Genomic DNA, 15,894 nt, shown 5'->3' with positions numbered 1-15,894 from the left:
AATGCTGTGGACTTTCTTTTTTTAACTTTTATTTTAGGTTTGGGGGTACATATCTGTTACATAGGTAAAAGCGTGTCACAGGGGTTTGCTATACAGATTTCAAGTGATGAAATAAGCCTAGTACCCAATAGTTATCTTTTCTGTGGACCTTTTTTTTTTTTTTTTTTTTTTTTTTTTTTTGTGGAGGGCAATGGAGTCTTGCTGTCTCCCAGGCTGGAGTGCAGTGGCATGATCTTGGCTCATTGCAGCCTCCACCTCCTGGGTTCAAGCAATTCTCCTGTCTCAGCCTCATGAGTAGCTGGGATTACAGGTGCGCACCACCATGCCTGGCTAATTTTTATATATTTTTTTTAGTAGAGATGGGGTTTCGTCATATTGGCCATGCTGGTCTCGAACTGCTGACCTCAGGTGATCCACCTGCCTCGGTCTTCCAAAGTGCTGGGACTACAGGCGTGAGTCACTGTGCCTGGCCTCTTTTCTGTGAAATTTCTAAAGGGAAAAATAGATTAACATTTATCTGGTTTGGATGCTTTGGGTATATTCTCCATGAAAGCAGCTGGCTTGACTTGCTGAATACTCTAGTTCTTCCTGCACTGCCCATTGAAGATTTATGTTTATGAGATACCTGTGACAAGAAAGACCATCAATTCAGTCTGTATTGCTAAATACCTTGCTACTTTTCCTGGTCAGGCTAGTACATAGTGTCATGTGGGGCTCCCTGAACTTAGAGTACAGGCACATGATGCTGTTTTTCGGGAGTTGAACTATAGAGAAGAAGCTTGGGCGTTATGTGTTATGCTTTTATTTTATAAAGTCATATTCAGACTTCAACAATGGCTTGCCCCCTGCTAACTAGGCCATTGCCCCTTTTTAACTAGGCCAAAGTCTGGTCTCATGTGCTTGCTTTCTGTGGTTGTAGCTGTGTGGAAAATGAGCCATGACTCTAGGAGAGTGTTCACTTAATCTTTTTATACCATCACTTTCTTTTTATAATGTGAAAAAACTTTGTGATAATAAGTAATTGTATTAATTGAACGGCTCACACATTACCACCTAAACAAGTGACTTTCTTGGCAGAGAAAATCAATCTCCATATCCCTACAACTCCTTGGGGACCAAAATCTGGGCATCATTACATAGTCGAAGTTTCTGGACTGATTTTCATGATAATGACATACATACATCTGAACGATTACAGCAAGAGACACATATCCTTATAGGACCGAGTCTGGGTACATAATAGCTCTGAAGACTATGGGGCACGCTTCATTTTTCACCTCTCTCTCCCCAGTCTATGGTGATACAAAATCATATTAGTGTCAATATTCTCACCTGCATGACTGCTATAGGGTTTTATACTACGTAACTTCATGTGTACTTCCGGCTTTTCTCTTTAAATATTATGCAGTTCTACTTACATTCCCAACATATGTTCTTGATTGCCTGTCCTTAGGAACTAGCTTTGAGAATCCCTTTTGCTTCTAGAGCAGAAGAGAATAAAAATGACCTCTTTTTCATCCAGATAGAAAGGATATTTGCTTATGTGTGTGGGTGTGGGAGTAGAATTAAAAGTATGAGTTTAGGATTTCAAGGTGTCTGAGTTATACTGCCATTAGAAAGAGCATGCCCACTTTTAGTAAGTGTTTTCTGAGTGGCCAGGTTCTTCTATGCTGGAAATGCCTTCCCTGAAAGTTCCAGAGGGAGCCTGGGAAATCACTGCATGGGGATATGGCCACTGGCATTATGAAGCAAAGGGTGGAAATTCAGAATGCCACTTTGTCTCTGAAACCCTGCTTCCTCTTTGATGGGCTAGAGACCCTCCCTGCACTGACTGCACTGATATCAGTGGATGAAGTAGACAAGGATGGTTTGGGTAGAGGTTCTCAAAATATTTCCCTTGGACCACTTCTATTGAAACAACTGGGGTATCTGTTATAAGCCAGATTTCTGGCCTTTGCTCCAGACCACATGAATTAGAATATCTACGGGTGGGACCAGGGCATCTCCATTTCAAAGGAGTTATTTTTCATACACAAATATCTGGGAATCATTGATCCATGGGTATTCTTAATGGAGAAAAATTAAGGTTTCATTTTTTGTTACTCTTCTACTATCTATAATTAATTAGGCACAACTTTAATTATACTCTTGCACATAGCAATATGTAAAACTTTTCAGTTTTCCAAGATGTTGTTAACCACGTTCATTCTTTCATGTCTGCTATGAGTTTGGTTATGCTTTTCCAGTTTTTTTGGAGCAACCAGTCAGCTTTAAAAATTCAACACCAATACTCTTTCTGCTATCAACCACCTTGGCTGCCATCAGAAGGCTCTCCTAGGTTCCAAAGTAATGTGGTATTTCTCCTACTCTCTTGCCAGAGAACTAACTTGGAATTGACATGGCTGTACTTTCCAGTTGGGTGACTTCTTGGTATCATACAGGATTGTGTCAAGTCACTGTAATTCTTGATAAGATGCAGTACTGGATTAATTGGGGATTGGGAAAGTGTGGCATAATTAAAATGGTCACAGACTCTTTGAGAGGTGGGGTCTATGCACCTCCCCTTGAATCTGAGCTTTGATAAGTAAGTATGGTACCAATTATGCTATACCAGTTTCTTGGGCAAGCCAGTTTTTACTTCCTTTTTTCATGGAATATGCTCTTTAGGAGCCAACATGGACAGGCTTCCTGCCAGGATGCCAGGAATAAGAGTGAAAACATCATGGATCTTCCAGATCAGCTCAGTCTCTGCTTAAAACCATGGAAGAACCTCAGCCTCATGGAGCAGGTGAACCAAGCCCTGTCTGAATTCCTGACTTGTAAACTGTGAGAGATAATAATAAAAAGAGGTATTGTTTTAAGCCTTTAAGTTATGGAGAAGTTTGTTATGCAGAAATAGATAAAGTGGAGGAAACGAGATAACCCTATTTCCATATTAGCTTACTCTCATCTCTACAGCGGGTTGTTTTTACCTCTGAAGAGAAAGTCAGAAAACCAGCAGCAATATTAACAATCGCCCAATGAAATAAAGTGCTAACATTATACTCACTGGAAGAACATAAATCATGTACAACCCAAGAAAAACATATGCTTTATCTAATGAACTCAGAGCAGTTTAAGGAATGTTCTTGATTTCTAAAGCAACATACTTCCTAGTATTTAGGAGTGAAATGGATATAAATTGAACTGAATATACAATAGAGGAAACAGACACTAAGATATTAAATAATTGCTTCAATTCCTACCAAAGTGGGTCAGTAACATGTTCATACACAGAACTGAATTCTATTGACCACTGGCCTTTAAACATCTTTGATTGTGATCTATAGAAATAAATACATTTTACCCAGACCTGGTACACGTATACATGTAACTCTTCATGACTTACCTTTCATGCCTTACCTTTATTACATGCAATGCACTCTAACATTTTCTATTTTTTTCTTTTAAAAAACACTGGCCAAAGATACTAGATTTCATGACCCAATAATGGCTTACAGTCTACAGTATGAAAACCACTGTCCTAGACACCAAGCTTCATGGGGCCAGGGATTCTGTCCAATTCATTACTGTGTACACAGTGCTTAGAAATTTTTGGTGTGTAGTAGGTACTCAATAATCTCATGAATGAATAAATTTCTTGATATGAAATACTCCCAACTTATTAAAATGAGAAGGATTTTAATTGAAAGTTGGGAAATCCAGGGTCAACTCTTGACTCTTGTATCATTGTATATCCTTGAGAAGTAACTTCAATTCTCAATTTTCTTACCTATAAAATAGAACTTGTGATATCTGGTACTCATGAGGATAAAATGAGTTCATGAATATATAACTCCTTTGAATAAAAGATGTAAAAATGCAAATAACAGGTGAATGTATTTGTTACTTATGCACGTTAAAATGCCAAGAGATGTTATATAAAATCTTCACTTTGTTACATGGTACTACTTCATTGATTTGGATTAATTAGGGAAATATTGCTGAAACAATGAGGTCTGAATGTAGACCTTTTTTTAAAAAAAAAAAAGTTTATAATTTTATTAACAAAACATTCCAAAAATGTTGTTCAAACACCTGTCTTCAAGTACTAATTGGGTCACTATCAGATTAGCATACTGAGCAATAGTTTAACAGTTCTGCTGTGGTTGCAGTATATTGGTTTTATGTAAATGGATATTTCTGAATTTCTAACAAGAGACTTGATTGGAGAAAGTGCCCTTGCTATCCCTTCTGGAATTTATTAATTCCCAGCATATGCATTAGAAAATTCTGCCATTTCTAAATTACTGAGGTCTGGATATATGAAATTTTGAATAATTTCTATATGGAAGACTTATGAACTCTGCTAAATTGTTCTAATAACAAGCAAAAGTTCTGAGCTAGCAATGAGACAATTCTGCTGGGATAACCTTCTTTTTATTCTCTCTGCAAAGCCTGCCAAGGACCTAGCATCATGAGAACTTTTCCAGCTTGCTCTCCAGGAGAGGCTGCACGATACAGTGGTTAGGTGCACTGGCTTTGAAATCACAGGAACTGACTTTAAATTCTGGTTCTGCCATTTTTAAAGTGTGTGACCCTGAGTGAGTTTCTTTACCTTAAGGGGTTAGAGCATTGAATAAAACAGCACACACATGCACACACATGTGTAAAGTATTTAGTACGGTGCCCAACATATGAAAAACACTCAACAAATGAAAGTTCCTGTTAACTGTTGTTAATATTTTTATAAGTTATTGACAGTTCTCTCTGGTCTGGACTAGGTAGCTGTTAAGATTAGCCTGCTAAAGAAGAGCTTTGTTTGCTCAAGAAATAAACATATTTTGCTAAGATCCATGGAAAATGATCTCACAGGCTTTGCCATGCCCTGAAACTCAACTTTTGTGACACGTTGGAGTTTAGCTGGAAAGACATGAATGTGCAGCCTATCCCGGAACACATGCTCTCAGCCTGTCAGTCTTCCCTCAGTTTCCTGGGGGAAGGGCTGCCCTGTTAAATTCTGTACTTTGGTGGAGAAATTGGGGCACTAATGTGATTGCTGACCCTGTGATGCTGAGTTATTTTGAAGTATCCTTTCTAATCAACTCGAGGCAAAATTTTGAAGCAGTCATTTGTCTCTGTCACTTTCTGTCCTCCCTCCCCGTCTCATGGCTCCAGTTCTTTTCTTCCCCCTCATCCAGTGTCAGTGAATTGCTTCTACTTCACACCACAAGTTAGCTGAAAATGGCTTAAAAGGTTTTCCCCTTCAGGTACATTTGTGCTTTAGAGAACTCTAAAGAATTAAATCAATGATTCTCTGTGGATAGTGTTTCAGACATTTGCAGGCCAGTAGCAGAGAGAATTTGGGACTGGGAACTATTCTAGTATCCTTCAGTTCACACTGCCTTCTCAGCTGAGAAAACATTGTGTCATTGAAGTAGGAGGAAGATCTATTCCAGCATTTTCCAAGGTGTGTTCCTTGGGATGTTAGTTTTACTGTGATAAAATATTTTAAAAATTATTTTAACTTTGTTAACTTTTAACAAAGTTAAACAGGTTTTCTTGCGTAGAGATTCTCAAAACCTATAACACACTTATGTTAAAGGAAATGCTATAAACTTCCAAGGGGGAATTAGGAATGCAGCATTTTTCATTGTATTTTATTATCTTCCTCTTTTAATTTTTCATGAAGCTCCTTTGGCATCTGTGTGACATAGAATATACTTTATAAAACACCAATCTAGTCCAGTCCCCTATTTTAATTAGTAAAATGAGGCAGAAAGCAATAGAGTGACTTGTTCGAAGTTATCGATTAAATTGACTCCAGAACAGGACTAGAGACCAGGTTATCTAACCTCACAACATGGTCAAACCCCTAATCGCAGCTATGGATTTAATGTCTTTGTTCCCTGCCAGACAGTATGTACTGCCCAAACAGAAACTTTGACTTGTTTGCTCCTTACTGCATCCGCAGCACCTAGCACAATACCTGACTCACAGTGTTCAAATCCATACTTAGTAAAATCGAATTGAGATTGTTCACGGGGACAGACATGTGTTGCCTGTTCTTGGCAGGCTGGTCCTGACTACAGTGTTACATATGAAGGAGTTAGTGCTGAGTTCCATACTTACACTGAGAGTATGTGGTCCCAGTTCCACTGACACTGAACCTATTGAGGTGCAGTCTGTGTGTGACAACATTCTTCTGGGGTTGAAACAGGATGATGTGAACCTTGGGTGCAAACAAACAGCCCAAGACCACAAAGCCACTCAGGCTGACAGAGATGCACATGGTTGTCGTCTGCACCTACAAGAGAAGGTTGGCTAGTAAGTGTCTGGCTGTACATTCAGTCAAATGGCCAACTAAAGAGAGTGCTGAAACAAGACCAAAATGAAAAACCCAGAATAATCGACAGCTCTATTCTGATTATAGCCAAATCAGTACAGTAATTATATTGAATCTTCTATGTTTGGGGTCTTGGAAATATTGCTTAGGATTTGTAAGCAAACACCATTTGTGTGGGGTGCTTTTGAATGCTTGCCAAGACTTCGCATGGATTTTCTTGTTTGTTTTCTTTATATTTTTATAAAGATATTTCTGTAAAACCACAGAAGTTGGAATCTTAAATAGTAAAACATATTCAATGATGAAGTGGCCAGATTGCTGGTGATTTCAGTCTATGAACTTGGCTTGTTTAAGGTTTAAGGTTATTATAAACAAATTTGTTGGTTTTTTTTTTTTTTTTTTTACATTTTTGTATCTCCCTTGCTTGCTGGAAGCTCTGCCTATCAACTACTGGTTTACCCTATTCTTTGTTGGGGATCACTATCAGCTTTCTTCTGTGGTACCTTTGTTTTGCTTATCTTGTTGGCATCTCTCTGGAATTTTGATTCATCGGGTACTCACTGTTCAATCTTCATGTTTTCTAGGCTTCTATACACCCATTCTTGACAGATAATTTTCACTTCTCCCTCACTGTTTTCCCTGAAAGTTCCCCAGAACCAGGGTTTATCATGTCGTCTCATTCTCATCCCAGAGTAACTTTAGATTTGTTTTCCTTTCCCCTTAGGCACATGCTATTATAAAGTAGCATGGTTTCAAATGCCCCAAATGACTTTAGGCATCTATGAAATATTTCTGTAAAGTCTCTGACCTTCCTCTCTAACCAAGGAAAGCTGAAGACTGAACACATAACTGGAGAAACCATATAATTTTAGAAGGCTTCATTTTACCTTTGATTTTTTAAAAAAATTCAGGCTGCCCTGTGGCATAATTCTTTAGACCTTGTTTACTTTGAATCCTGAAAGCATAATCCATCCTCATCATTTTAAAGTTCTTGTCTCTCTTAACTATCCCAGTGCTCTCCACTTTGGGGCCCCTAATCGCAGGCTCCTTTCTTGTCAACTTCTCAGAAAACAAGCTGCTATCTGACTCTGTGATGCAAAAGTCTTCATAAATCTGGGAGAATTTGTTTTCTACATATATGTACAATATGATGTTAGAATTGTCCTCTTTCTGCCTCAGTTGCTGCCTCTGACTCTGAAGCCAGTGTGAAGGATATCAGAGATCATGGGAGGGGAAGACAAATCCAAATTTGCAAGATTTCCAGCAAACCTTTTCTGAAAGCATTTCTATAACCCTTGAAACTACTCACACACTTTAAGACATTACAAGAAGAGGTGAGAAGGGGCTTTTAGGAGGAGGGGATCTTGGGCGAAGCTGTACTGTGATTTTTGTCTCCTCGCTGAAGCAAGGAATGCTTCAATGTGGCCGTTTACAAAAAGTCAGATGTTTCTGCAGGAAGAGGATGCCCTGAATTGGGACCTGATTCCTGCCTTGGAAATCAAGAAGGTGGTGGAAAGGCTCATTGCTTTAGGGGCATTGCATAAAACTTGCAACTGTCTTGGGGTAGTCCTTTGTTCTGAGAATTTATCAAAGCAAAGGCTATGTGAATGGTATGCATGGACAAGATGGGCCACACAAGAGCCATTATGCATGGTCTTGGGCCTATGTCTTGGCCTGGAGACCTTCACAGAAAGAGGCTTGGGGTAGGATAGCTGGATGCCCTGAGAATGAGCATGGAGCCACCAGAGACAAATCACAAAAGAGAACTGCCTGTCAACTCACTCAAGGTCCTTCAGGGGAAAAGGCCAGAGGGTAACTTCTAAAGATCATGTGAAAAATGAAAACACCCTCTAGTCATCTTCCAGGCATCTGAAGGATGTACCTTTCCATGTGTGAACTTAGAGATCATAAAGTCATCTAGCCACGAAGAACTATCTTACTGCTTCCTTATTACTCTTTAATCAGGGCTGAGAGGGAAGTAGCAACTGGTGGATTGGGGAACATGAACACCAAGGAAGATGCCAAGAGGACATAGTTTTGATTATTATATAGGACTAGATATTTTAATTTCTTAATAAAGACAATTTTCAATTGAAAATGATGGTAGTACCGTATGTTACCTAAAAGCATATAAATTCATGGGTCTACCAAGGTCATGAACGTTTTTTCTCATTGTGCTATCCCCAGCACCAGAATGGAGCCTCACATGTGGTGAACATTTGGTGTTTGAATATGTGCACAGGAATTTCCATCCCAGGGTGGGGGATGATTACCCTTGCTAAATACTGAAGAGATAACGGAAGGAGCATTAAAGTTGTATTTTTATCATAGTTTGTGCACCATGTTTATTCAGCATACCTGTTATAAATTTGAAATACCTTTTACTACAAAGCCCCAAATATCAGTCTCATAGTTTCAGTTATCCAGTTCCATCAGTAAGTCACACTATTAAAAGTCTGCTTTTGTCTGTAATTCTGTGTTCTGACCCTTTGAATACTACCAGCTCACGATGCTCTGTTTTCATCTTTGTCGAACTCGCAGCAATGCTTGACACAGCTAATCACTTCCTTCCTTTTGGATTCCTGGACACATCTTTCCCTCAGTGGTGGTTCTTTGTCTTAGTTATCTATTCTACTTGAACTTTAAGTGCTGGACTTGCCCAGAGCTCAGTTGTGGACTCTCTTTCTTCACCATCCCATTGAGTTTCATGGCTTAAATATTGATGATGTCCAAATCAATTATTATTGGTTTTGACCTATACTTTGGGCTTCTAGAATTAAATGTTCAACTGCCATCATGACATATTCTTTTGGTAATGAAATAGGCATATCATAATAATGTAATCAAAATTTGGTCCCTTTCCCCAAGTGTCACTGTTTGAGTAAGTGACACCAGATGCCACCCAGTGTGCAAGCTAAAGACCATCCTTGATTTTACCATTACACCCATACATCCAGTCCAACAGCAAATTCTGTTGGGAAATTATTCTACATGAGCTTCTCATGTTATTTTGTGAGCAAGGCTCTGCCTTTGTTCCAGAATGTCTTTTCAAGGATTTTGTGTAGCAAAGAGCTTTAGAAGATAGAGACAGTGACTACCTCTAGAACAAAGGGCAGCATACTACTCATTATAAAAGATTCAGGTTCCCTAGTCTCAGAGTTCCTCTCCTGTGATGTAACCCACTGATGGTACAGCGGTCACCTGGACTACTTTGTGTAGCCCTGTGAGAAGTGGCACTCAGGAAACCTGTGCAAATGCTGACACTCTGGCTACTGCTATTGCTGTGAGTCATAAAGTTCTTTTTGCTAGCATTAGTAAAACTGTGGTAAGCTAACTTGTTGCCTTGCAAGTATAGTAAAATCTCAGGCACTACAGTCTTTGACAGTTTTGACAATGAGGAAAGAATGCCAACAGACACATGGCTTTTTCAGAAAGAAAATATGAGGGCTTCAAGGACTGATTAACAGGATTTGAGGAAGTACGTGGGAATCAGTAGCAAACATGTTGACCAAATTGTATGGTTAAGCAGGAATAAATACTGTTCCACTTTATTGCCTGTTAAGGAGGAGGATTTGGAGATGTGGTTGAAGGCTGAGTAACAGGAAGTAGGTTTAAACACAGCTCCTAGACTGATGCCCTGGCTGTCGTTAACTCTTCTCTGGAGGGTAGAGTGGGGTGAATTTCCTCCCCGTTTGGATTCAGATCCACCTGATTCTAGTAACTAGTACTAACATTTGTCCTGGGTAGGCATAAAATTCCACTGTCTTTTACACAAAAATTGCAGAGATATGTACCTACGCTGAGCATTGAGAGATTTTCAGAGAACGTAGAAGCCAGGTGAATCACTCGAACTTTGACTGGTTTCCTTGGGAGGTTGAGACATCAGGGCACATATGCTTGTTAAGGAAGAGTGGCAACAGCTGGGCCCTTAAAGGATTAATCCCCAGCTGTAGTCTCTTATTCCAAACTTAGATGCATTCCAAGATGACAGTCAAAGGATTCAGAGTTTTGTTTTGTTTTTCAGTGGAACTTAGCTTTCTGGGAAGCTATAGATGAGGCACTGATTTGTATTTGGGCGCTTACTCACCTGGATTGGTTTACAGTGTTCACAAAGAATGAGACAGGGATGCAAAGAAATCTAGACAAATTCCTACCATCAGCGACAGCCCTGGAAAACTTCCCCAACCCTTATGCTAAAACAAGGCAAGACCCTAAGAGATATTATCATGATGAGAGAGCAAACGCCCTGTTAATTTTGTATCAAAAAGAAGCAAGTCACACTTGTTGTGTGAGTCAAGGCCAAATTAGTAAAGTGCACAAGCCATGAGTTCCAGCCAGAAAGCTATAGGCTCTGGCTTTAGTCAATGGGTCACCAAAGTTGAAGCGAATAGTGACAGTAATGATGATCTTATTTCATAATTTATTCTTTTAGGTGCACAAAAATATTGGACCTTATATGGTTGAGCCATAGGTAGCTGCTGAGTGCTTAAAACTGAAAACAAATGTGTCTTATTTATTGGCAAGGAGCTGCTCTCTCACTGTGCTGCCCTACTCCCCTACTCCCATCCTAATGTTAGCTGCTTTAAGGAAAATACTACTTAAGGTTAGATTAAAATTTCCCCATCCTGAAGGGTGGGTGAAGTCCATACACACCAGACTAAGTATGCTGAGGAACTTCAGAGAGGGGAGGAACCCAAAATTTTAAGCCTTGTTGGTGATAGACACCCAAATCACCACCCTAACCTATTAGGGGAAAGGCAGGGCTGGGGCTAGTGTAAAGCAAGTGAGGCACTTGCCTGAGATACAAATTTAAGGAGACATCAAAAATGCATTAATCAAGACAATAATGCAATATTTAAAATATCAAAAATAATGCCAAGTCCATGATGAACACAATGTCAACATTTTAAATAAGGATAGGATCAATAACAGCACTATGCTATTGTATATTTGATCCTAAGGCAAAAAGAAAATAACACTGATCCTCTTTTGAGTACTGCTTATGCAGGTGTCCTAGCCCACTCTGCATTGCCTTGTAGAAATCAGAACTTGGCTGGGTGTGGTGGCTCTCGTCAGCACTTTGGGAGGCTGAGGCGGGCAGATCACCTGAGGTCAGGAGTTCGAGACCAGCCTGGCCAACATGGTGAAACCCTGTCTCTACTAAAAATACAAAAATTAGCCCAGTGCGGTGGCACGCGCCTGTAATCCCAGCTATTCGGGAGACTGAGGCAGGAGAATCGCTTGAACTCGGGAGGCAGAGGTTGCCTGAACCCAAGATCATGCCATTGCCCTGTAGCCTGGGTGACAAGAGCGAAACTCTGTCTGGAAAAAAAAAAAAAAAGAAAGAAAGAAAGAAAGAAATCAGGACTCCAGGACCCTACACAAGTGTTGATACTCTGGCTACTGCTATGACTACAAGGTAATAAAGTTCTTTGTTTCTGAATCAGGAGTCTTATGTCTTCTGACACAAGGATTCTGAAACTGTGGCAGGCTAACCTGGTAGATTGCAACAGGGTAAAAACCTTTCACTGTTCTTGACAGGTTCTACCTCTACTTCTAACCATCTCCATTGTTAACATCCTATTGTCGGATGGTTCTGACCCCAGTACCCACCTCAACTTCCTAACCAGTCTCCTCATTTATGCCTTTTTGCCATATAGTAATAGAGTCTTTACAGCAGCCTGTTTTTTCCTACTAAAATGTGAGATCATAAACTCCCCTGCTTAAAAATCTTTCAGTGATTTTCCTTTCCATATAGAATAAAATATAAATTCTTTGCTATGGCTTATAAAGTCCTACATGATTTAACTCTCCTGCCTATTTCTCATATCAAATCACTCTTCCATTTAGTCATTAAACTGTAGCCATATGCTTTTCTTTTCTAAGATATTTTTGTTTAAGAGTGTTTGAACTTGCTGTTTCATCTGCATAGCACATAGAATTCCAATGTCTGGCTGCTTCCCTTCAGTGGAATTTTTTCTTCAGTGGAATATTATGAAATAGGTACCAGCAAAGTAGGGGTGACAAAAATTTTTTTTACAGAATTTGAGATATAATATATATTTTTGAATCTTCAAAATAGTCAGCATGGGAAAATAGGAATTTCTTTGTAAGTATTTGAACCTTGTCAAAATTCTAGAGTCAATTTCCAAGACTCTGCCTACTGTAAGTAAATTGTTTCATGTGCTACAACCCCCAAAAGAACCTAGAGTCTTGACACTCTAAGCATGGTGTTAGTCTAGTAGCATCTCCATTTCCTGGGAGCTTACTGATATGGAGATCCTTGGTCCCCATCCTTTCTTACTGAATCAGAATCTTTAGTTCAACAAGATCCCCAGGTGATTCGCATGCACATTAAAATTTGAGATAAACTTCAGTAACCCACTTTTCAAGGGGATTTTAAAAAATCTCATTACAGCATTCACTACTGAATGAGCCTGCATTTTCATTCATTCATTATTTATGCTCCATCTCCATCTTCACCTTATTCCCACTAGACTGTAAGTTACAAAAGAGGAGAGACTTGCCTATGTTGATAACATTATCTCCAAGGCCTATAATAAGTCCTCACATATTTTTTGGAAGACATGAACAAAACACTCAGTAATTACTATAAATGAATTTCTTTATGGATAACTTTCCACTCAAACATGGCTGAATTTTTATTTACACAATTTAAGCTGTGTATTAGATCCCAATGACTCAGTGTTTGATTCTTAAACTGAGAATGGTTAGTTGCAGTATAGCAGGAGATGACTTGGATAGTTTCTCAAAAATCCTTTGAATTTTTTATTCTAACTGAATGTCTTGTTTGCTCTGTATTGAATTCCTATAATAGCTTCAATTAGTCCTCCTTGATCTAGACTCCACCCTTTCAAATTCATCCTTCGTATTAAGGATACGTCTGTGTTACAGTATGAAGGGCATGGATTTGAATCAGAAAAACTACTATTTCTTAACTGGCCATCTGGGGAGTTCATTATCTTCTGTTTACTCATCTTTCTAATGGATAATAAAATTTGCTTCCAAATTTTATCAAAATGAAGATAAGTGAGCTCATGTGTTTAAAGCATCTAGGAGAGTAAGTTGATCAGGAAGGTTTCTTTCCCTCTTGCCTTTCATCATGTCACTTTTTTGCCCAAGCAAATAACCAAAACAAAACAAACTCAAGACCTCAAAGCCCTTAAACATCTAAATGAACCAGCCTTGCCCCTGGCCCATTTTCCACCTGAGTAAGACTGATATGGCTTCCTCCTGGTTGGTTCATTCCTGTCTAGTCTCCGGAATATTCCCTATATTCTCTAAATACCTTAGTTGTGTTTGCCCACCAAGGTTATGGGGTAAAAATCCTGTCTTCAAGAAGTAATCCTGGAAAGATCATGATCTTACCCATATAACTCTTATGGAGCCCACAGGTATTTAGAGTTTATCTCACCAATTTAATCATAAACTATTCTGTGTTTATAATTCTTGAATTCTTTCTTGTTTAATATCTTTCTTCCAGCTGAGATATAAACTTTGTGAAGACTGGAATCTTGCCTTATGTTTATTTATAACTCACAATGGGTGGCAAAGCACTGAGATATAAACTTTGTTGACTGTTTGATGCTCAAAATTTTTTCAGCTGCTCTTCAATTATTGCTGCTGATTCTGTCTGAACCACATGATTTTCCTCTGGGAAATTTTAAATCTCAGTCTTGTTCTGGAATTTCTAGAGCAAGGGTCCCAAGTTCAAATGCTTGCAGGGTCTATGAAAGTTTGTAAGTGAAAGGGACCACGTGTGAGAATTCAGAGATCAGTGGGAGATAGGGGCAACAGGAGTAAGAGTGCTCTGTCTTCAGGGCTGAGCGCTGCTCAGGTCCAGCTAATTGTTGAGTGTAGGAATTTGGGCTCATGTTTTTACTTTGTTAAGAGAAACCGAGAATACAGATATTTATGTAAAGTTTCTCAAGTTTCTAACTTTGACAAGTATTTCAAAAACAGTGCAGGCCAAACTAGACATATTGGTGGGACAAGAAGAGCATGTGATTCATTAGGGCAGAGGTTTTCAATCCTGGCTGCAAATCAGGGTTACCTGGGAAGCTTTGAAAAATCCTGATGTCCAAGCCACAGGCCAGACCAATTAAATCAGAATCTCTGGGGCTGTGTCCCAGGTATTTTTTTTTTTTTTTGATGCTACCCAGTTGATTAAATACGCAGCCAAATTTGAAAAACACTACATTGGAGGCTTCCGTCTACCTTTCTCATTTCTTTTGTAAACTTAGGATTGGTATTATTTGTGAGGCTTCAGATCATCTTAGCGTCGCTGGATGCCTTAATTATCATGGACCTTAAAAAACTCTATTCCACAACCTCTATCCCATTTCATTTGCCTTATGACTTCTTCTATGTGGTGAAAGCTCTGGTGTCTTCAGCTAATTCCGTTCAGTCCGTTGTTCTACTCTATTGCTATCATGTAAAGAAGAAAGTCATTTTTTTGTATGTCTTAGAAGTAAATGCTAATTCACTGAATAAAATTAAATTTTTATAATGTTATTTATTCTCAGTAGTATTTTCTGCTTTGTCATTTTTTTAATCAGCTCTTTTGAGAATTAAGAATTTCAAATCATATGTCCAGGACAAAATAATTAGTATTATAACTATTTTGCCATCCCAGTACTCCAAATCATGTCTGCTAAGACTGGCTTCCTAAAAACTTAAAAAAAAAAAATCATGCAGATCTATGGGACTAGATGTATGTATAAAGGCAAAAGATAGAGATGGGGCATTACAATACATTAACTATAGTTCTCCAGGTTAATCCCCAAATTCTAACACTCCAACTCCCCTGTGGTTCATATACTCTGCTCTTTGACTTTGCTGATCCAGCTCTGATGTTTCTTCTTCTTAAAATTTTCCAAAATTTTTATAGGTAGTCTTGCCCCACAACATTGAACTTATGTTCTTCGTCATTATTGTTCATCCCTTAATGTAGCCCATAGGTTTCAGTCACATGGTTGTGAATAACTTAGAGCGACTAGACACAATATAATTTGCCAACATCTTGATCCCATGCTTTAAACAGATTTGCCATTTTTTTTAACAAAAGTATTTATCTATTTTAATTGGCAAATGACAATTGTATACATTTATGTACAGCATGATGTTTTAAAATATGTATGTATTGTGGAATGGGTAAATGGAGCTAATTAACATATGCATTATTTCACGTACTTACCATTTTTTATGGTAAGAGCTCTTAAAAATGGACCCTCAGTGATTTTCAAGAATACAATGTAGTCACCATGTTATACAACAGACCTCCTGAATTATTCTTCCTATCTAACTGAAATTTTATATCCACTCTGTCTTCTTTTTGGGCTGCAATTTTCTAGATTTTGGCAATGTAGGAATTGCTGGTAAACAACAGATTTGAGGATTTTTACAACCTATGGAGGCAATTCATTTTGTGAAATCATGGTGCAGCAAGTAAACCATTATGTTTCTGGAAAACTTTAATCTCTGACAATTTAAGAAACATAGAGAATAAAAAACAAATGCCTGAAGAGAGAAACATTCTTATACTCACT

General features: G+C 38.6%; 1 protein-coding gene across 3 annotated transcripts in view; it reads right to left on the bottom strand.

The window, feature by feature from the left end:
• Positions 1-15,894, bottom strand: part of LOC105475430 (glutamate metabotropic receptor 3) — a 223,519-nt gene that overhangs the window by 8,447 nt on the left and 199,178 nt on the right. For all 3 annotated transcript variants that reach the window (XM_011730639.2, XM_071094761.1, XM_011730638.2), the window contains one exon: positions 6,112-6,286. In XM_011730639.2, the coding sequence (XP_011728941.1) occupies positions 6,112-6,286 (175 nt within the window). The remainder of the gene's footprint in view (positions 1-6,111; positions 6,287-15,894) is intronic.

Source organism: Macaca nemestrina, chromosome 4, assembly GCF_043159975.1.
Source record: "Macaca nemestrina isolate mMacNem1 chromosome 4, mMacNem.hap1, whole genome shotgun sequence".
Lineage (NCBI taxonomy): Eukaryota > Metazoa > Chordata > Mammalia > Primates > Cercopithecidae > Macaca > Macaca nemestrina.
The sequence above is the reverse complement of the archived record's forward strand: the minus strand, read 5'-3'. Positions and strand labels throughout refer to the sequence as shown.